The sequence below is a fragment of the Phocoena phocoena genome, chromosome 9, assembly GCF_963924675.1.
Source record: "Phocoena phocoena chromosome 9, mPhoPho1.1, whole genome shotgun sequence".
Taxonomy (NCBI): Eukaryota; Metazoa; Chordata; class Mammalia; order Artiodactyla; family Phocoenidae; genus Phocoena; species Phocoena phocoena.
The window spans coordinates 70,581,307-70,605,316 of NC_089227.1; the positions used below are offsets into that span (position 1 = coordinate 70,581,307).

General features: G+C 33.3%; 1 protein-coding gene across 1 annotated transcript in view; it reads right to left on the minus strand.

Moving 5' to 3' along the window:
* Positions 1-15,855: 15,855 nt before the first annotated feature.
* Positions 15,856-24,010, minus strand: part of PPP1R3A (protein phosphatase 1 regulatory subunit 3A) — a 36,521-nt gene continuing 28,366 nt past the window's right edge. Inside the window, exons 2-4 of the mRNA XM_065884202.1 lie at positions 20,768-20,826; positions 20,547-20,671; positions 15,856-18,626 (exon numbers count right to left, since the gene is read on the minus strand). Coding sequence (XP_065740274.1) covers positions 16,248-18,626; positions 20,547-20,671; positions 20,768-20,826 — 2,563 coding nt within the window. The 3' untranslated portion in view covers positions 15,856-16,247. The remainder of the gene's footprint in view (positions 18,627-20,546; positions 20,672-20,767; positions 20,827-24,010) is intronic.

Consider the following 24,010-nt stretch of genomic DNA (forward strand, 5'->3'; position numbering starts at 1 on the left):
TTTTTAGTTTACATAAACAGTGATGGTAAAATAAATTATCCTTTTAATTTCACATATAAAATTTGTTCTAAAAGCTGGATTTGGTAAATTTTTCACCTCACTGGTAAAGGAACATAAAGCATATATAAAAGTATAAAATATGGTCTTTTTCTCAATGAACTAACAGTTGAGAAGAAATGAACATAAGGGAAAAGTAATAATATAGTATGTGCTAAATGAATAGAAATATTAAATAAAAATAGGTATTTACTAAGAGATGGAAGATATTCATATTTGTGACCACCATCATGAACAAAAATTACATGTGAAAATATATAGGCACAAAGTCAAGCCAGAGAGTCCATGACTTCTCAAAACTGTTGATCATATACTTATCAATTCAGCTCCCTTATTCTATAAGTGAGGAAACAGAGGACCGAAATAGTAAGTGACTTGTCCAGCACACACAAAAAATTAATAATAGAGTGTGCTGTTAGAATTATGAAGGTAGAAGAAAACGGTGGCAGCAAACCTGAATTTTTTCATGTCTATAGTGATAGCCCTGCCCTCCTTTCCTCCACTCTGTGCCTTGTTAATAAAATGTGTTCCAAAAATGCCTTTGAACTGTCACTGATTTGTTTAAAGACCTCTTCAAGGCTCCAAAGGCTGCCTTCCTGCCTTTCCTCTCACTGCTCTTCCCTCTCTTATACAAAGTAAATATAAGCTAACCTATTCTCCAAACACATTCTGAACATTGTGCCTTTGTGCACATGGTCCTTTCACCCTGTAAGCCTTCCCTCTTATCTCTTCAAGTGCAAGCATATCCATTCTATGTTCAGCTCAAAAACCACCTCTGGGGTTTTCCTTCATCTCTTCCAGTTGAAATTAATCTCCCCCATATTTAGCCTATTATACCTCTGGGGTATATATCTATTGCTCCCAAAAAACTGAAAGTTCATTGAAGACTGAGACCTTCAATCTAGCATATTTGCATCATCTGCAATACATTGAATAACTTACACATAGCCACAGAGAAGTAGCAATGACAGAGCAGTTCACTAGTAATAACAATAAACATATTTAAAATAGTTAACATTTATTAGGCACTTACCCAGTGGGGGTAGGCACTAACCTAAGTGTTATAGATGAAGTCAGAATTTGAGGGCAGGCAGTTGATTCTTGTTTTTAGAAGTGTGGGCTCTGGGGTCAGCTGCTCAGGATTGAATCCTGATTCTACCACTTAACAGCTGAGTGATCTCTCTGTGCCTCAGGGATTTATCTATAAAATGAAAATATTGATAACATCTAACTCATGGGTTTTTTAATAGATTAAATTAATTAATTAATAGATTAAATTAGATAATTCATGTTATCAAGGTTTGTTTTAAATTAGATAATTCATGTTATCAAGTTTGTTCTAAGTATTTGTTGAGTTAAATTAATTCAACCCTCTTAGGTAAATCACTTCTTACTTTCTCACCTCCTATCAAAATCCTGTTCTAGCTTTAAGAACCTGTCTGTGAGCTAACTTCTCTGTGAAATCATTCCCAATGCCACCAGGATTATTTTCACAGAGCTGTACACTTGTAACCTTATATAGCAGCTGACTATAAAGTTACTTCAGGGGGCTTCCCTGGTGGCACAGTGGTTGAGAGTCCGCCTGCCGATGCAGGGGACACGGGTTCATGCTCCGGTCCGGGAAGATCCCACATGCCGCGGAGCGGCTAGGCCTGTGAGCCATGGCCACTGAGCCTGCACGTCTGGAGCCTGTGCTCTGCAACGGGAAAGGCCACAACAGTTAGAGACCCATGTACCGCAAAAAAAAAAAAAAAAAAAAAGTTACTTCAGGAAATAGTTATAGTCAACTATAGTTGCAATAATGTAAGAAATTGCTATAGAGTTATCAACTTTTTCTCATTATAAAAAACATTATTGTCTAAACTCTTGTGTTTTGAATTCAATCTTTCTACTGACTTGCCTAAGTTATTCTAAAAACTGTTCTTGTGGTAGGTAGGATACTCTGAAAAACCTGAGTGGGAATATACAAAACTCTATACTTTGTCACAACTACAGCAGAATTTTAATTTATAAATTGGAAGGAAAAAAATCTCTCAAGGTACCCAGATAGCATTAACATATCAAAGATGAAGTGTTTACTCAATACTCTAGTAAAATCCCAATTTAATTCAATCTTTTCCCATGCAGGAATTGTTTTGGTATCTGAGGAACCATACTCAATTTTCTAGGTAATATTAAGGCATGTTTTTGATGAGGTAATCCATAAAAATGTATTTTCCTATAATGAAAAGTAAATATATACCAGGCATTTTCCCTGAATAAGGTGAAAGGGATTTTACAATTGTCAGGACTCGATAGCTTATTATTTCAGCCATACTCCATGATGTAGTTCAGGAGAGTGGCACAAATAATCAGCAGTGAGGTTGCAATGAAGTATTTTGATGTTGCCAGATTTGGTGATGCCTTTTGAAACTGAAACATAAGAGTAATCTAAGTCAATCATTGGCTAATGTGGTTTTTAGCACTGAAATAATTTTTCATCTCTTTTCTCTAGTTATTTAATGAGAATAATCTATATAATATTAGGTATTATTTCATATTTTAGTGAGATCATACTTTAGTTGCACCATAGCAAACACAAATCTTCCTTGACTCAGTCCTAAATCTTGTGAAACTGTGTATATATATATATATTTGTGTGTATACATATACACATATATATATTTAATGTCTGAGATCATCTTGACTTGTAAAATACTCATAGTGGCAAAGATAGAAAGAAAAAAGAGGAGAGTTGGATGTAAAATGAAAGTGGAAAAGATAAAGCCTAAAAATCCAAAAGCTGAGTTTTCTCTCAGATTTCTCAATGAAATTGTTTTCTCTTGCACAGGCCACTTTCAGTTTCCCTGCTACACGTGTGAGGAATATGAGAAAAATAATGTCAATTACTTCAAATTCATGTACCTGGATTTCATGACAAAAGGGTGTTTGATTCCACCAGTAATTCAGACATACACCTTTCAAGCCCTAGAGAATCCTTGGATCACAATGAAACAAGCGTTTTGTCAAGTGTCTAAGGGCCCCTAATAATAGGTCATTTCCTTCTCTTTCAAACATAATGATTTTCAAATATAAGGTCTACATGTTTTGCAATCCATAAAAGGACATGTAGTGGTATGATTTATGGATACATCATAAATATTTGAGAAGTTAATTTCACATATCATCTTTGATCTAATTCTAAATTCTTATTAATTTTAGGATACTCTTAGCACCTGTCAAAGAGAATAAGAGACAACACACTCAACCACTATCTCTTACTACTGTTAAAATTGGCATTGATCAATTAAGCCTTATAAACAGATTCTTTCTTTGGAGTAAACTGGGCTATAAGGTAATCCTAAATATACAGTATTGAAACAGAGACAGCCAGTGTACCTAATGTCTTCATATCCCTTTAACATCCTTTTTAGCTTATACACAGGGCTGAATTTCTCTCCCTCCTAATTCTCACTCCTGCCATTTCCTAGGATATGACACATACAAAATTACAATAGCTGAAAGCATTTGACAGTGTGACTCAAGGCATGTTAATTTTTTTAAATTAATTTTTATTGGAGTATATTTGCTTTACAGTGTTGTGTTAGTTTCTGCTGTACAGAAGGCATGTTCAATTTGAAACCATGGATTAAAGTGGTCTCTCCTTTTCATGAATAAACTAAAACCTAAAATGTAACTTTAACAAGCTCCAGACCTAAGGAGAATACAGACATATCATATCCTCCCTACTAAGAATAGCACAAAACAACCAGCTGACTTTGCAATTGACAGAATTTGCAGTATTTCTATTTTCCCCATAGTACGGAAGCCCCCACTTCTGGTAATATTATTAGGCTCCACATGTGAGGATCAAGAAGCCAGGTGAAGACAATGATGAACAGAGTTGAGACAGGGAGAAATAAACTCAGAGAAGGAGAGAGACAATGAATTTATAAATAAAAATTCTAAAACACGTGAAGGAATCAAATACCAAATACAGCTAAAACCAAATCAAGAATTGGCACATTCACTTCAAACTAATGGGATATTCTACTAAAGTTTTTAAATATCTACATTTAAGATACTCAAAGTGATAAATAGAGGAATAACTTTTATTTTTAAAATGGGAAGGAATTATTTTTTTATTGAAGTACACTTGATTTACAATATTGTGTTAGTTTCAGGTGTATGGAATTATTTTTTTAAAGAAGAAAAAAATGGCTAGGTATGAAAAAGAACAAATTCTATATATTTAAATAAAAGTCATGGTTATTGAAATGAAAAATAATTCTATATTAGACAAAGTAGAAGAGAGAACTAGTAAATTAGAAAAATAATTCAAGAAATTAAGATTGAAGGACAGAGAACAAGGAGAGAACAATATAAAATAGAAACTCAAAATAACATGGTAAAAATAAGTCCAAATGTATTAGCTTATCGAAATACCATGAATGGCTCAAACTCCTCTATTAAAGGACAGACTATAGGTTGAATTTTTTTTTTTTTGAATTTTTTAAAATATAGCTATAAGTTTCTGGCAAGAGATATGATAAAGTTATGAGGAAAGCTATGTTATGTCAATATTAATCATAAGAAAACTAGTGCAGCAATATTAATATCTGACGGCATATAATTTAAGGTGAATATTAATAAGAATATCATGTACAGTAATAAAGGACAAATTCACTAAGAAATGGTAACAATGAGCTTATTTGCAACTAAGAATTAAGAGTCTTAAATATTTAAAGCAAAACTGACACAATTACAAGAAGAAATGGATACTTTCATAATATTAGGAGATTTCAAGTAATGGTAGTCAAAGCACACTAAATATTAGTTAGAATACAGGTTTTTTATTAATTAATTTTTATTGGAGTATAGTTGATTTACAGTGTTGTGTTAGTTTCTGCTGAACAGCAAAGTGAATCTGTTATACATATATCCACTCTTTTTTAGATTCTTTTCGCATTTAGATCATTACAGAGTATTGAGTAGAATTCCCTGTGCTATAAAGTAGGTTCTTATTAGTTATCTATTTTATATATATAGTAGTGTGTATATGTCAATCCCAATCTCCCAATTTATCCCTCCCCACCTTTTCCCCCTTGGTAACCATAAGTTTGTTTTCTACATCTGTGACTCGATTTCTGTTTTGTAAATAGGTTAAATGAACGTATTTTTATAGATTCCACAGGTAAGCAATATCATATGATATTTGTCTCTCTCTGTCTAACTTACTTCACTCAGTATGACAATTTCTAGGTTCATCCATGTCACTGCAAATGGAATTATTTCATTCTTTTTATGGCTGAGTAATATTCCATCATATATATGTACCACATCTTCTTTATCCATTCCTCTGTAAATGGACATTTAGTTTGCTTCCATGTCCTGGCTATTGTAAATAATGCTACAATGAACATTGGGGTACATGTGTCTTTTCAAATTATGGTTTTCTCTGGATATATGCCCAGGAGTGGGATTGTTGGATCATATGGTAGCTCTATTTTTAGGTTTTTGTGGAAACTCCATACTGTTCTCCATAGTAGCTGTACCAATTTACATTCCCACTAACAGTGCAGGAGGGTTCCCTTTCTCCACACCCTCTCCAGCATTTATTGTTTGTAGCTTTTTGATGATGGCCATTCTGACTGATGTGAGGTGATACCTCATTGTAGTTTTGATTTGCATTTCTTTAATAATTAATGATGTTGAGTAGCTTTTCATGTGCCTGTTGTCCATCTATATGTCCTTTTTGGAGAAATGTCTATTTAGGTCTTCTGCCCATTTTTGGATTGGGTTGTTTGTTTTTTTGATATTGAGCTGCATGAGCTGTTTGTATATTTTGGAGATTAATCCCTTGTCGGTTGCTTCTTTTGCAAATATTTTCTCCCATTCTGTGGGTTGTCTTTTCATTCTGTTTATGGTTTCCTTTGCTGTGCAAAAGCTTTTACTTTTTGTTAGGTCCCATTTGTTTATTTTTGTTTTTATTTCCATTTCTCTAGGAGATGGGTCAAAAAGGATCTTGCTGTGATTTATGTCAAAGAGTGTTCTTCCTTCGTTTTCCTCTAAGAGTTTTATAGTGTCCAGTCTTACATTTAGGTCTTTAATCCATTTTGAGTTTATTTTTGTGTATGGTGTTAGGGAGTGTTCTAATTTCATTCTTTTACATGTAGCTGTCTAGTTTTCCCAGCACCACTTATTGAAGAGACTGTCTTTCCTCCATTGTATATTCTTGCCTCCTTTGCCATAGAGTAGGTGACCACAGGTGCGTGGGATTATCTCTGGACTTAGAATATAGTTTTGAACAACAGACTTATGAAGCATGACCTAATAAATATATAAAGAACTCTGTACCCCCCAAAAGAATGAATACATAGAATAATAATTACATTGACAGTGCAGTAGATCACAAAGGAAGTATTATCCCATTTCAAATAATTGCACATCAACCACATTCTATGACAATAGTCTAATGTAATTTGTACCTATTATTAAAGATCATAAAAAATTAAATGTCCTGTTAAATAACTCATGTGTTAAATTACAGTGGGAATTATAGAGGGAAACAGGAAATAAAAGGGAATAAAAATGTTTAAAATGTTATATATATGTATTCACACATATATTTTTGAGTTACAGGTAATTATCTCAAAATCAATTCAATGCAGTTAAAAATACTTGGTTTATTTTATAGTATTATATGAACTTTTTTAAGGGAAAGGATTAAAAATAAATAAGACATACATTTACCTCAAGAAGACAAGAAAAAGAAAATAGAAGCAAGTGAATTAAAAATAATACCAACTAGTTGTATTAATGATAGAATTTGGCAAGATGCTTAAAAGAACATACAAAAATCAATACTGTTCTTATACATTATTGGCATAATGACCAAAATATCAAACTAATAACTAGTAGGACTAATGAGAAACCTTGGCAAAATAGTTGAATAAGTGACAAATAAAAATCAAATGTTATGAAATATCAATAATTTCCCTAAAGAAAATATAATAGGAAAAAGTGATTCATTCAATAGTAAGAAAATCCATGAGGTACTTAGGAGTATATCTGATAGTAAATATGCAATGTATTCATGGAGAATATTATAAATCATAATTGAAGGAGCAAAAAATGAATAAGAAATATACTATTCTTATGGGTGGAAAGACTCAATATTTTTAAATGTCAGTTCTCCTCAAATTAATGTACACATTCAGTAAAATTCCATTAAAAATCAAGTTTTTCATGAAACTTGGTAAGCTGATCCTACAATTCATATGGAACAGCAAGGGGCCAAGAGTTACAGAGTTTTAAAGAAAAATGTATAGGAACTTGCCTCACCTAATATCAAGATCTACTATAAATCTACAGAAATTTGGGCCATGTAGATCTACAAAAGGAAAAAGAGAAGCAGAAATAAATCCATAAATATATGACAATTGGCACGTTAGAGATACGAAAATTCCATATTCCCACCTACCCTTCGAGAACCTACAAGCATTTCCGTTACAGTGAGTCCCTCTATCACCCTGTGCCTCCAGTTACGGGGAAACAATGGATTGTATGTAGAACGAACAACTGAATAAATTTCTGTCTTCTAGGAGTTTAGAACTGAGATCCAGGTAGCTCTAAGCAGTTAACCTTTGGACATATATAATCAGGATGCAAGATTGCCATTGGAAAATTCTACTTTAGGGACCATGCATCTTGAAGAGTAAGTTGAAAGAGAAAATCCACTGGCAAAAGACAGAAAATAAAGTAGACTCAGAAAAGGGAAAAAAAGATGGGAAAACAGGAAAGTCGGGAGAGATTCCATTTCTGATGGCTTTTCATGACCCGGCTTCTGTCCCTACTGATGCCTGTTTTCACATCTAGTCCTGGTGTAGTGGTCTTGTTTCCTTAAGATATGATTTTTTCTGTGTGTTTTGTTTTGTTTTGCTTAAACTACTTTGAAAGGTTTTGGTTATTTCCAACCAAAGGGCTTTGAGTAATGCACATTGACTATTATCAAAATTCCCTTGTCCCTAACAATTAAAAATGATAATATGCAACTTCATAAAATATCATGAGCTCTACACCTTCAGTGATAGGACAGCTTTATAGGTACATAAAAGTGACCCCAGTGACATTTTTTAAATGAACAAAGAATACATAGAGAAAGACCACTATTTAAAAACTGTTCTTCTACACCCTGTAAGTGTAAGGCTGGATTGAAGTCACCAGAGGCACAACACTTTTAGGGCAACAATGCTAGCCTTTTGTCATTCATTCAGTATGAACATATTTTGTGGTCTTAAATTATGGTAGTAGTTCTTTGGATAAGGTTCCAGTGCACATATCCCTTAAGCAGAAGTGAAAGGAATGCTGATCTATTGTCATTCACAGTGTCAGCACAGCACACCTGTGTGAAGTGAGGCCAAAAGTAATGGTTATTGCAAAGGCCAAAACTAGATGGAGTGACACTGGTTCTGCCTTAAAATGTCCTTGTCTCTTATTGAAATCTTGGGTCATTTGTTTATATTTTAATTTATTTTTGCTACTGAAATACTATTAGCTTGTCTCATGATTGTTAAATGCCAGTAATATGTAGCTTAATTTCCAAAAATATTTGTTTCTCTTACAAATGATGAGCAGCATGTACACTCATAATACAGCTTCCAGAAACATAACGCCATTATAATTTTGAGTAACACACAGTGGCTTCCACAACTTTTGCTAAAGTTTCTTCCATCTTGTTCCACTTTGACTATCCTGGATGGTGGAAGTATCATGTCCTGTGCCCTCTGAATAGGCTATAGGCTATAGTATCAGGTTCCACAAAGTTACGGTTATCCAGTGTCAGTAATGTAAATGACTTCTTTCTAATGGATTTTGACCAGCACATTCTTTACAAAATGTCCCTACTTTTTAAAAAAAATCATTGCCCTCTGCAATACTGAATCTGCAAAAACGTTGCTCTTCTTTACTTAGGCTGACCAGGGACTGGTACATCTGAGCTATATTCTACAACCCTAAGGACAAGAATTCTGCCGGTAAGTTATAGATGGCATTCATATTGGAAGTTTCCCCTTTTATTCTTGTGACACAGAGTGATATACACCTGCTGGCTAAGATATTTTCTTGGACTTTTAGGCTGACCTTAGCATTTTTCATCCAAATCATTTTACTTTTGAAAGTGACATCAGGCATAAATAAATACTATACCAGTCACATCAAGATGTATTCTCATTGTAGTTATTATGTCTGTAAAACACCAGTTGTAATGAGGCATTTGGAGGGTTTTATTCTGATTTCCTTGATACCTAAAATTATTGTGCTAAAAAGATGGCACATTTATGAAATATAAGAAGCAAAGTGCTTACAGGACCAAACATTCCTTTCTTTGTGCCACTTCTGTGCTTAGATCTTACCTCTATTGTTGAACTGGTCACAAGATATTGCAATTACTGGTCTCTAACTCCTTCGCTATACTCAAGCTAGGCAAGATTTGGGACTAGTGCAATGTTTGTGTCCTGGAAGGAAGTCAAAGTGTATTTTTTGAGGTCATTTGAATAAATTGAAAAGAACAGAATACTTTTAGGAGCTTTCTTTTTTTAGGAGCATTAATAAAGATAGGATTATCTGTGCAAGATATAGTGGTATACTCATATCTCATAGTATGTAATGTACTTATATATTAGTATAGCACCATGCAGCATGCTAACATATAACTGCAATTTGTAAGATAACTTAGTATATCTGAACTGAAGGAACAACATGGTACAGAGTTTAAGAGGATCAGCTCTGGGGAAAGACTGGTGGAGTCTGAATCTAGACTAGCATGTGACCTTGGGAAAACCAGCCTTTGTGCATCTATCTGTAAAATGGGAAAGTAATAACACTTCTCTCATGAAGTCATAAAACATAAACGAGTTTTTCACATAAAGAGTTTAAAACAGTGCCCAGTTATTGTAAACACTCAAAAGTTGGCAATTGTGTTTTTATAACAATAATAATTATTACAACTACTATTATTATTATTAAAGGTTGAACCTCACATGCATAGATCAATAAAGATACAGATGTAGCTGTTATACTCAAAGATTCAGGCTGCAACTGGTTTCCTTACTTATTCACATAATGAAAAATCAACACGTTGCACTTAAATATTAATTTAAGCATGGGAGTAAGATCATGTAAGCCAAAGAATTTATATGGGAGAAGACAACTGACTTAAATTGAAGTCTATATGCCTGATCCCAAATATTAAAGACTATGAAATAAATATGAAGGACATTTATAATCTCTTATGTCATTTTCCTTTCCAACTTTCAAAGTGTAGAAATGTATTTAAAATATACCCACTCATATCTGTGAAGGTAGGAAATAAATTATCCTTTCTTTAACCTTTATTCTCTTTCTTAGGCAGGACTGAGAAGTGAGAAACACAGGGAAAGTTTATGTGCATAATAAAAAATGACAATTGAATTTTCCCAAAGATTTATGGATTAACTGGGAAGAGTCACTTAATGTGTAGTAACAAAATATCATTTGTAGAATGTATGTGTAAAAATGATTTACATGTGGGATATATTCATAAATACCCCACACTAAAAAATTTTATAAACTGTACATTAAAACCTACATAGAATTAATTATTAAAAGTAGGTTATGGGTTATTTAAGTGTTTACAAAGAGAATCTCTAACCTCGTATAGTGATTTTTAAACTCTCTCTCTGCTATTATGTTTTATAGAGTGTGTCTTTAGGAAATTTTAAATGTTTCCACCCAGAACCAACTCAACCGATGCATGATACTGATGAATTCTACAATAGACTAGACATGTATCTGGCTTTTCTTTAAGTCTTAAGAGACTAATTGCTAATGGTCTTAAGCTGTTATATGGCATGCTACTACATCTCTAGGCCATATACTGCTTTTGTTTAGACTCTGCCCCCCCAAACAGGCATATCTTTGTGTTATCATTTTAATTTCATATCTAAATATGATAGAATGAATCTCTTCAAAGAAAGGATAAACCCTTTATATATTACATTATATATATTCATTATGCATAGTATTAGTAGACTGTTTACTGCCATATTGTCATTTATCAGATCTTGGAATACATGTATGTATGTGTGTGCCTTTGTGTGTATGTGTGCATGTATATGTGTGTGTGTTTCAGTATATATAGGCTAATCAGGCAAATGTTTCCTTTTTAAAAATCCACTTACTATTTTTGCTAGTTGTTCTGTTTGCTTATCCTAAAAGTTGACATGCAGAACAGGTGTGAAATTCAGAGATCAGCCATTTTCAAAGGGCATGGCAGCAGTTGGGAAGATTGAGTTTCTTACACTTCATATCTTGTGATGTTTGTTGGTTTTTAATCTACTAAACTTCTTTATCTGAAGACATGCCTTGTTCTCTTAATTTTCACATTAGCCAACAAATTAAGTTATGCGTTATTATTCTTTTAATATATAATCTGTATAGTATTTCCCATGAAATAGAATGAAGGGAATGATGCCTGTGCTAGGAAGAATTAATATATATAGAAAGCTAATTTAATTGTTAAAAAGAGTGGAGAGGAAGGATTTTTTTCTTTCTTTCCCGCATCCCAGATCCACTGCACCACTCTGTCTTGTAGCTACATTCTCTTTGCGTTTTTCTACATTGTCTTTGGTAGTTTATGAAAACATTCCAGCTTTGCTTTGATTAAGTTTATTCATTTTAAAATCAGACCTCAAAGTATCCTGTCCACGTTTCAGGGACAGCATAGGAAGGAGACATCACTGCAATTCAATTCTATCCACAAGTATTGACTGAGGATTCCTATAAACTAGACCTTGTGAGGTGATTGGAGGGAAGAAGCCACATTCCTGTCTTGAACAAGCAGATGGTCCAGTTAGTATAATCAGTCAAATACCTAGCACATGCAAGATGGTTAGTGTCATAAGAGACCTGAAAACGAAGAGATCCCACCAACAGAAATATTAGGAGACTTCAAAAGGATGGGGACTAAAACAGTACATAGAAAAATGTACAGAGTTGGGTAGGAAGAGAGGAGGAAAGATAACTGAAAGTGATTTCTAGACAGAGGGGCGTACACGAGCAGTCACAGAGGAATGGATGAGCATGGCATGTTCTAGGGACAGCGTGACTTGCTTGACTGACAGGACTTGAAACAAAGAGCAGTGGGAATTAGGGCTGCGTGGTTCAGATGGGGTGATAAGAATGACGATGCACTGATTCCAACCAAGACCAGTAACTTAATTAGGCATTGAAATATGCTGCAAAATCAGATCTTTGCATCGTCTCAGACAAATAAAAGTGATTTCTTGGTGATCCACTATTGATTTACCCATGATACTCTTTACTTTACTATTATGAATACAAAGAGCCGAATATATTAAGAAAAGACTTAGGGAATTTTTCCTTAAATTTTCACATACTACATTGCTTCATATTTGATGAATGAAGGTAGTATGTATGCATCTAACAAATATAGAAATGACACAAAATAAAAATGCTGAACTTTTTAAAGAGTTGTTTGTTTAATAAGGTTTTAACACACTGTAATAATATTTCTTATAAAACATGTTCAAACTAGGCTGAAATTCTAGTGAAAATTTGATTAGCTATTTAAAGAGGTTTGGGTAAAATTATGGAAATGTATTAATGACTGTATCTATTTTTAAAAGATGAAAAGTAACTTATGTTGCCATGAGTTTTATTATGAATTATTTCTGAAAGTAGAAAAAAATTAAGTAGAAAAAAATTAAGCAAATTAATTTAATCCAATAAATAAAAGTAACTTTTTTAGTTGTTCTCTTTGTGTAGGAGTACAACTGTGGAGATGCTGGAGGAGCATGGCCTGTCATAGTCCTTTCATACCTTGTTTCTGAATCAGAGTCAGTCCTATTCCTCAGTTCCACGGAATTGGCTAAGACAGGACTTAAATTAACAAACCACGATCTTTATTGCATCGTTCAATTTCTGTATTCACTCAGTGAAATTTTAAAAAGTCAGAGATCATAACATCAGAAATCAGTAGATGTACTGGCTCTGGGGATGACAGCTTTCCTGCCTGCATCTTTACTAGTTTTCCTGCTAGTTTTTTGTTTTGCTTTTTTGCAAAAATTTATATGTAAAAATTGAGACTAATAAAGAAGACAACAGGTCTAGTGAGATAAAATAATATTCATGACTGAAAACATTATTAAGAAAGTATCATGAATGCTATTTGTGAAAAATACTTATTTCCCCAAATTTGGTCTGGATATTTTTAAGTTTTCCATTTAACCAGAAGACTGGTTTAAGATGACAAAAGATGATCCTGTTTCTCTCACAAAATGGTGCAGAATATATATATATATATATATATATATATATATATATATATATATATATATATTCTTTGAAAAAATTCACTATCAAAATATTGGAACTCAGCAGGGAAACACAATTGCATTAAGCCAATGTTCTTGAATATTGAGAGGTGAATGTCATCTCATTGACCTATTTACTCTTACATTGAAAAATCTGTTGAGATATTGGTGGCTTATACAGGTGTGATTTTTTGAGATAGTTGATTTTACTACCTACACTTGCTTGACTCATCAATTAATTTTTAGAACTTTGTTTCTAATAGTCAGAAGCCCAGCAAGATAAAAAGGTGATGGTTATTACATCACATTTCTTACCCACTATAGAAGCAGATGTACAATACACTTCTTTTTGTTTATTCTTATGCCACACCCTTTTAGCCCTTAACCAATACTTGAGGGGACACGATGAAGGCAGCTTTGCTTATAAAGTTGACCCTTGTCATGATGATTCACAGTCAAATCTTTATTAACCAGGGGCTGCCAGTTCTTCCTGAGATCCACTTTTCTTGTCCAACATAGTGATGTGACCAAAACAGGTTGCAAAAATCTACCTCTCCACCTGGCAATAGTTTCATAGCTCTTATGACTTTATTTCTAATTCTTCATAAGTAATGTTTGGAAAGTCAGTTAAATCACCAATTATTTCTTCTTTGCCTGCAGAAAAGTACGCAATGGAGTATTTTAAATCCTTTGAAACTTCTATTGTCACATTACAAATATGCATGAGAAGGTATAGTAAGTTAATGTTACCAAAAGTCAAATAAAAGAGATAAAAAAAGTTACATTCTTTTACGTATAAGGGAACAATTACAGTTTGGGCACCTGTGTTCATAAAGTAATATAGTGTTCTTTGCATTAATAAGATATGGCATATTGACTGAAACTCTTAAAGGTAGAATGCAAAAACCAAGCCATTAGGAACTGAAGAAATGCTAACCCTAACTTCGTTGTAATCTAGACCTGTCAACAAAATTATCAAGATAGCAATTTTAGAGATAATATTCTAGGTACAGCCTACAGTATCCCACTTGTATTTAATGAAAATATGCTCTCTCAAACAATCAAATATTTGCCCTAAGTTCTACTTCAGGATGTTTGTATTTGTTCAACTAAAAAGTTAAAGTCAAGCATTCAATTTCAATGGGACTTAAGACAAGCATGCAATTAGGGGATTTGGAAATAGTTGTGTACCTAATGAAAATTAAGGAAATCATTTACTACCACATGAAAGTCAGTTTAAATGCTTCATTCTCATGTTGTCTTCCCATGCATGCATGTTTCTTAGGAGTGTAGGATAATATATACAAGTGTTAGTCATTGAATTTACCTTTACAGGTTAATAAATAGATTACTTTTTCTCTCTGAAGATCAATGTTATATTCTCCATAAAAGAAGTTCCTGTTAAAAAGAAATCACCCAAGTGGGCTCCCTCAATGTGACTTTCTCCCATATTTCTGGCCAAGTCAAAAGCATCAAAATACATATCGATGCCTCCTCCCTGAGGACTAGCCATTCAGGGTATCAAAGCAAGTGCTCTGCCATAGAACAGAGCACAAGGTTTTGCATATATTAGTCATACAATAAATAGTTGTTGAAATCAATTGTGTAAGATTATTTGCATTACCACTATGTGGCTAAAATGATTAGTTCCATTATTTCATATACTTAGCCATAGATAATAACAGTAACTGAAGTCACTGCTATACTGGATATTCATTTCTCTCTCAGTAGATCTCCATGTCTACCTATTTGTCTCCTTAAAAATTTGAGTTATCATTTAACAACCTGATAACTATATAATAAATATCACCAATGATTAGTTGTTTGTTCTCTAAATGCACCTTGGGGAATAATTTATTGTTTTATAATGAGAAAAGTTAAAAATTTGTTTGAAGACAAAAAATACTACCAAGTAAAATAGTTCATTAGGAAATCTTTTTTTAATTATTTTTATCATTTAATGCTTTATGCTTTATAGGTACAAATTCATTCTGAAGCAATGCTTCTGGAACTTTTAATTTAAATTTCCAACTGAATAATAGTTGGCATCAAAATTGTTCAGCTGTGTTATACAGTCTCCCTGTAAAGGAGAAAAATATTGCTTAAAGACAGGCCATCCCCCAAATTTTGTAGAACTGAAAGATCATCTCTTGATTGTTTCAGTCTTTGTCAAATTTGGGTTACGAATGCCCTGACTTTGTAGGTATGCAGGATATAAAACATGTGTATGTGTATTAAGTGTTATTCCAGTACACAATGTGTTTCTTCAGGTTAAATCTACACATTTCAATATGCATCGGTGTTGTTCTTAAAAATATGTAATCAAAGTTGAAAGATTCGATTTATCAAAATGTGCTGATAAATGATACAGTGGTAAATGCAAATTTCATGGTCAGTATTAAAAGACAAAAAAAAAGTCCTCTGCCATTGTCCATGTTTTATCTATTTTTAGAAACAGTAGAGGGGAAAATACACTCAGGAAAAAAAAAATGAAGCTTTACTGCAAAAGAAATGAATGCAAGAAATGGCACTTTAAGTAGTGAAGAGACATGAAGCATTGAAACTTCATAGCCTGCTAAGGAGCAACAGCTGTACCTAATTTCAACTTGACGTGCTTCAGATCTCATATTCATATAGGTATTTAATGATCCAAACATAATGGTCCTATATAGAATAATTACTTATATGAAGGAGCAAACTTCATACGCATTCCTTTCTAAATGATCCTTCAAGAGAAAAACTGCACTGGCTCTTTGAACAACGAATAGTCTCTCACCAATCCAAATGTTTGGGGCTAAATAGCTTATCTTTCAAGAGAGAATAATAATAGTGCTGAGGTTACTTCTTTTTGACAGACTCTTTCTGTCTTCCCCCTTCCCAGCACAGCCAGTACAATGAAAAAACGTAGAATGCCAAGCCGGTCATTAAGTCATACTGGTAGGTGGTTACAAGAAATATCAGAAACAAAAGGAAATAAGGTATTTTAGAGTTGGTGTATTTCGAAAGCAGAGATTCCCTTTGAGCTTGACTTTCCTGGGCAGGGAGATTGTCAGAATCAGGGCTCTCAGATTCCTTGTCTCCTGAAGAGCACAGTGATTGTCCAGAGTTTATTAATCCTTCTTTTTCATTCCTTGCCTCTTCCATGTTCTCAAAAGCTTCACTGATTAAAATTGTTGGCCCTAGAGATTTCTCCACACTGCATTCTCCTTGCTGGACAATCCGGCCTATACATCTTTCCCTCCTACTACCTGATGTCACTATTCTTGAACTTTTGGAAACTTCTTCAGGTGTAGACGCAGGATGATGGAGATTCTCAGCACCCTGGATTTCACTTGTTGGATTACAATTATATTTTGATTTAGAAGAAATAGATTGGAGAGTCATGGTAGTAATTGCATTCTCTATAGCAGTGGCCTGTTCATGAGATGGCAGTGAAGTTTTAACATGGTGATTAGAAATGTGAGAGCCATTCTGAGAAGCTCTATTAGTGTCCGAGTTTAAAGCAGAATGAATAATGGCATCTATATTCGTTTTCTTTGATAATTCTTGGATCTGCCCATGATCTCTATTTTCTGGAAATATTTTTTTGTCTGTTGGTAACATTCCCAAATGTAAATCTAGTTTTGAGGCTGCCTTTTGATAGTCTGTAATGACCTGTGAGGATTCTTCTACAGATGCTGTATTTCCAATGACACATTTCTTCCTGTCATTTGTCTCCCCAGGATTGTAAATAGATATGGTTTCTTCCTTCTCCATTTCATCTACATGTACATTACAAATACCTAAACATGATTCCTTTTCAAAATCATTGTCATAGATTACACCTACTGTATCTCGTTGACAAAGGGTATCATGTGAATCATCATTTCTCCCTTCATGTGGATCAAACGCTGTTTCCTTTACCTCGATGGGCCTGTCACTTCCTGCTGTCTCTTGAGGTAGCTTAGCAATTATTGCTTTTTCTCTAGCAGACATGCTTTCTAGAGTACTTTCTGATGTTGTCTTAATTATATAAGCTGTACCTGCTTCTGCTTTCTCAGTAATACCATGATCAGCTAGAGAAGACAGTTCACAGCTTGCTGTTTCTTGGCAGGTAAACAATTCTTCTGTAGGATTAGCTTTCAAATTCCTTGTATTATCTCTTTTTTCCCACATGTCTCCACAATCTGCTTGTTCTTTGGTCTGCTCTGTTATATTTGTCTTACTCTCTCTTGCTCTTCCCTGACTTTCCAGAACATTCCAACTTTGTTTATGCTGGGTGTTCTTATTTTGATCTTCGGGATTAATCCAAGCTGATTTTTCTTCTTCAACTTGGAAAAGATACTCATTCCTTAAAACATTTCTATTTCTTGGTAAACAAGCTTGACCAGGCATCCCTCCTAAAATAGTGCCTTCACTAGTCGAGAGATCAAGGTCTGAGGTTGTTAACACAGCTTCCTCCCAGCTTAGATTTGTTCTCGGTGAATGAAATATATCTGCTCTGATTGACTGGTCATGAATTGGGGTATCCTTACTCGGCAGAGCAGTTAGGTCTCTGTTACTGGCTCCCATCCCTTCCCCACTTATTTCAGAGTGGCTTATCTTCCTCTCTTGGTTATGTAAGATTGACTGTAAATCTTTGCTGTGTTTTTCATTAACACCTAAACATATTCTTTGCCCCTCCTCATTCTTACCATTGCCATAAGCTTTCTTGGAAGATCCTTTTTCTATAGACTCTTCTGAATGGAAATCCAAACGGAAATCACTTCTTAAACATTCCCAATCTTTTACTTCAGTTTGTTTAGCTTCTTCTTCAAGTTTTTGATTAAGGTTGTCTGCCATTAGTTGATCTGCAGAGGGACAAGATATTTGCACTCTGCCTCTCCCTTGGGCTGGATTAGCATTATTATCCAGTACTTCTTTGCTACCAATATGTACTTGCACTAATTCATCACTACTAGTATTTCCCAATGATGGCTTGATTTCTCCCATATCTGAAGTAATTTCCTCTGAAGGTTGATAACTACACTTATTTCCTGAGGAATATTTTTCATTGTGGTAAAACTCTCCCTTTAAGGATCTTTCTGCTGATGAACTTGAAGACAAAGGCCTTTTAAACAAGTCAGTGTATACTTCATCATGGATTTGCTTCTTCTGTAACCCCTCAGCTTTATTTGGGAAATTGACTGTATTCTTTTCATCTCTGGAAGCAGTACTTCTTATTAAATGTTGATTTATCTTAAGGGATAAAAACACAAAAAATAATGATCAAATGATTTTAAATATACAAAGCAAATGAGATAGGTTTCATTAACTTGGCTAGTAATTATCTGGTATATATCCTTGATTCATTTCATTTGTGGATTTTGCACAAATTGTGGAAGCTGGATGTTTTGGGGGGATCCATGTAGGCTATGACTTGGGAATGAGATTAATCAGAAAAGGGGCCAAAATTAATCACTCTCTTTCCTAGCTTCCAAATATCACATTGTATTATTCAACTATTCTTGCTTGTCATTGCACTTTCTCCTCACTTAGGATATACACATTGATAGCTCCATGCTAATCAATTAGAGAGCAGCTTCCTAGATGCCCCTTTCTGCATTTACACTTGCTGTAGGTGCCCCTATTACAGTTTCTCTTATTAATATGTTTTCTGCAAAGCCTCTGCAAACTATTAATAGCAAAACGTCACTCAAAGAAAAGTGAGGGAGTTAATGTCTCTGCAAATTCTGTTTTAATGACCCTCTGCCAACTGGTGCTCAAATGTATTTGAGCTCTTCAGTGATGCCAACTGTCAGGATTTAACAGTGAGATGCCTGTGTTTTTTTTTTTTTTCCTCATAACTGACATTTGCATGATCTCAATAATTATATGCAAATCTTACGTTTTCCCCTTCTTCTCACATAAGGCTCATGTTACTTGTCAACTGCACAGCTGTCTTGTAAGCCAATGCCTGTGGGTTCCACAGATTTGGTTGTATTTCCATCTATTATAGAGCTTCATTGTTTTATGCATTAACATCAGCATGGAGCAAATTAGCATCTAAATTACAGCTCCCTATTCATTTATTGGATGTACAATCTCAGTAACTTCTAAACAAACTTTTGTATTTGAGCCTGCTGATTGTAATGAGGTATATTGGTGAAGTATGTGATTTTTCAGGGCCCTTTCATTATATTCTGTGGTTTGAAAAAGATGGCGATGTTAACTTTCAGCTGGTGAGAATTCTCACAATGGATGACAACTTTGTAGTTTCTTAAAGTTGGAGCAAAGTAAATTGCATACTTTAGTGATGCAGCTTCCATATCACTATAGAAAGGGTGGAATGTGTGGGGAAAGAGGTGAGCTCCATTTCTTTTCTGTTTCAGCACTGACACTTGAAGAGGCAAATGTCATTTTAATCTTAGATGATTATGAATCCATGTATCCTAATGATATGAGCTCCAACCAAATACAGCAAAGGATAAATTGCATTATGTGACTCATTTACTTCTATTTCTTCCTTTGTGATAAAAATGCTATCTAAACCATCCCCCTAAAAATCCCAAATAGATTGAATGTTCACCAAGTGTGAAATTTATGATAACAAATTTAATACTAAATTGTACAGTTCTGAATTTGTTTCCTGTTTGAAAAATATGGCACAGGCTATTTTATCCTCATTTGGTAATTTAATACTTTCCAATGATATAGAGCTTAGAGATTCTCACAGATGTAAGTAAGTAAAAAAAAAAAAAAAAAAAGCTGCTAAATGCAAGAATCAGACTTGTAGAGCTGTACAGAACCCTAACAATCATCTAGTCCAGCCCTCTCATTTTATAGACGAGTTTATGATAAGTGTACACTTGTCAAAAGATTAGAAATGCACATCAGGATAGTACTACCTCTTCTGTAATTCCTACAAACTATTACTCAGAGCCACTGGTAAATAGGTAAGAAATGAATGTCATTAATTTACCATTGCAGAGACCGGAAGCAACATACTGAAATCAAAGTGCCTTGTTGATCAAACTAGAGATGCAAGGACAGAATAGGCTGCACTTTCACATTTGCAAATTATTTATTAGTTGAAGCTATTGAAAGGCAGGCATTGCAGCATCTTTGAAGCATAAATGGATTCATCTTCTCTAATACCGAGGCAAACAGAACACTTACCATCAAATCTAATTCTTTTTCATTATGTTCATCATGTTCTGTGTTTACATCTTTTACATTCTGATTACTGGTTTCCAAGTCTTGCTTGTCCTCATGAGAAAAAACAATTGTTGGGATATAGGTGTCTGAAAAGTTAAGATAATTGCACCTATGTAAGATTGTTATAATTGTAGGCTTTAACAAAATAAATATATTCTGTTTAAAAATTAAAGAAATATTACCTGTAATCTTTGAATTCTCAGAGTTATTCTCATCTGATGTTACCAATGATTCTTCTTTACTGTTAAGTTTAAAACAAAATGTTATACTTTTTTCTGGGACTATATTTCTAAGTATTTTTATAGAGGAGGAAATTCAAACCAATTACAAGCCAAACAAATATTATATAACCTTTCACATTTTCTTACATTACTTTGTATATTTTTAAATTAAATAGATCTCTTAGAATGATGCAATAATATATATTAGTTGTAGAAAAATGTAAAAATTATTTACACAATTCCATAATTCTAAATAAAATTATTTTACTCATATTAAAACACATAACCAAAGGAAAAATATATGTAAGTGTAGATTATTCCATCATTCATGAATTTAATCTTTGCAAGTGAAAAAAATTTTCTCTTCTTTTAACTTATGAAGTTTTATGAACTGACAGTCCATTTGTGGTCATTGAAATTACTTTCTAACGTTCCAGTTATTTTTTTGTGTTCCATTTTACTCAGAATTCTTCCAGTTGAACTGACATATTATTAACTCTCTCTCTCTAGAAAAGGAGAAAAAAAACAAACTTACTAGAAACTGAAAGGCAGCTAAATTTATATCCAGTTTAAAGAATTCATGTATCGCCAAAGGCCAATTTTACAACCAAGGCTTTAGATCATTCATATGGAAGCATACATTTTCTTTCTTTAAAATAATTCAGGTTATACTAGCTTTTCTCTCATATTCTGCATGCTTATTGAGAAAGATAAATACTATTTCCTTTCAAATGTAATCTGTTTGTAGGTGTATTTGTGGAATTATAAGAATTTAGATTTGTCCATGACACTCAGCAAGAAAAGAGTTAGTGAAGAGCTCACTTTGTGTATAGTTATGTCACAAGTCAGTCTATCAGAAATGATTGGCCCAGTCTCCCCATTTTCTTGTACTGTCTCAGCTGAATTTTCTCCTAGTGACTTTTCTCAATGACTTTTTTCTGCAATAAAAGAAATACAGAGAGTTCACAAGGGCTGATAAATTTGTGTAATAGAGCCTAGTTTTCGTTGCATGGACAATGTTGATTCAAATCCCTGGAAGGCTAATCTTGTTTCAGCAAATCACAAGAAAATTGCAAATTCTTCCATCTTGACCATGTAAGAAGTAATTCAGCTTTGTGTACATTTTATGATGCTTAATTTTAGCTTTACTAAGGTACTATTTGATACCTTGAAGTGGGCCCAGAAATGAAAATAATGTTTTTACCTAAGTATAATTTTATTAGAAAAATATTGTACTTCCAATAAGTGATACTGCTTTAATCTATAAATCTATATTGTTTATGAGGCCTATAATTATGCAAAGATTCAATTTTTGTGGAATCCAACTGCAAGCTGACACATTTTTCTTTCATAGAGTACATAGAAAATCTGTGTACTCTTAAAAATATATAAACCATTAAACAGCATTTAATTATCCCTTCTTTATCTTTAGTCCCATAGCAATGCTGAAAATCTCATTTGTAGAGGGAAAGATCATAACCATTTAAAGCTTTTTGTTTTTGCCTAAGCAAAATGCTATTAATCATTTTTCTTATTAAATTCTCTAAAATGCTTTAATTTTTAAAGTGATTGCATCAAAAGGAAAGAAACCTGCTTTTAGCTCACTTTGGGGATAAATAATTAGGTATCAAACCATGTATTATTATATTGACTTCTTACAAAAACATATAAATACAGAAATATAGGAAGGAAATCTTAGATTCAGGGGTAAATACAAGAAAGAGAACCTGAAATAGATGATATTTAAATGTTATATCAAATATATATTAAAAAATGAATAGAAAATGTGTAAGACTTCTACAGGGAAAAGAATAAAATTGTATCAATAAATATTAAAGACCTAGAAATTATTGAGAGATATACCATGTTCATAGATAGGAAGAAGATTGTGAAGATATTATCTCCCAATTTGATCTACAGATTCAATTTAATTCTAATCAAAATTTCAAAACATGTTTTCACAAAGGTTGAAAATATGATTCTAAAGAGAAGAATAAAGGACTGAAAATAGCTAGACTACTGAGAAATAGAAGGGTAGAGGAAACTGCTCTACCTAGTTTCAATAGTTCTTATGAGGATATAGTTATTAGGACAGTTATATTGGTACAGAGACAGGCAAGTATTGAGAGCTTAGTAACAGATCCCTACTTATATAGAACTTTGGTATATGACAAATATAGCATGTCACCAAGCAGGGAAATAAGGGACTTTTCAGTAAATGGAGATGGGGAAAGTGGCTACCCTCATGGAAAAAATATGAAATAGGTAAAACATATATTTGATAATCAATTCCACATGGATTAAGATCTTAAATGTCAAAAACCTTGAAATTCTTAGTAGAATATGTAAATATCTTTCAGACCTCAGAGTAGAAAATGTTTTCTTAAATAAGAAAAAAAAAGTGACTATAAAAAAGATTGTCAGTTTAGCTCTATTAAAATTAAAAAGTTTTGTTCATTGAAAGACATCTTTATAATAGAAAAATATAAATAAACTGGGAGAAGATGCTTATGTTATACAAAATCAGCACAAAGTAAATATCAAGAATATATAAAGAACTTCTACAAATCAGTAAGAAAGCACAAACATTTCAATAGAATCAGGGGAGAGGAGCAGACATTTCACAGAAGAGAAAATACATATGGCCCATAAGCACATAAAGGATGGTCAGCATTATTAGAAAACAGAGAAATGCAAATCAAGATCACAAGGAGATGCTATCTTATACTTATTTAATTGGTAAAAATTGCTGTCAACTGCATAAATTGAACCAATCCAAATGCCTATCAGCAGAAGAGTAGATACAAAACTTGGAATACCACAAAAGAAATATTATAAAGCACTAAAAATTAATAAACTACAGAAACATACAACAATATGGATAAATCTTAGCAACATAATGTTGAATGAACAGTGCTGAAACATTACATCAGAGGAGGTTCTTTTTTATTGAGCTAAAACCTACTAAAATAATTTAAATATATTTATCAAGGAATACATATAATATAATATATAGAATATAACAAGAAAGGTTGATTTTCAAGATTATGGTTACATCAAGTGGGGTGTGTCAGAGGAAAGGAATGAGCAAAGGAAATGGTGAGAAATCGATTGTTTTGAGTGGTAGTTTTGCAGGTGTTTATTATTTAAAATATCTAAATGGTTAAATTCTAGTTTTAGATAATTTATTAAGACAGATGGGTT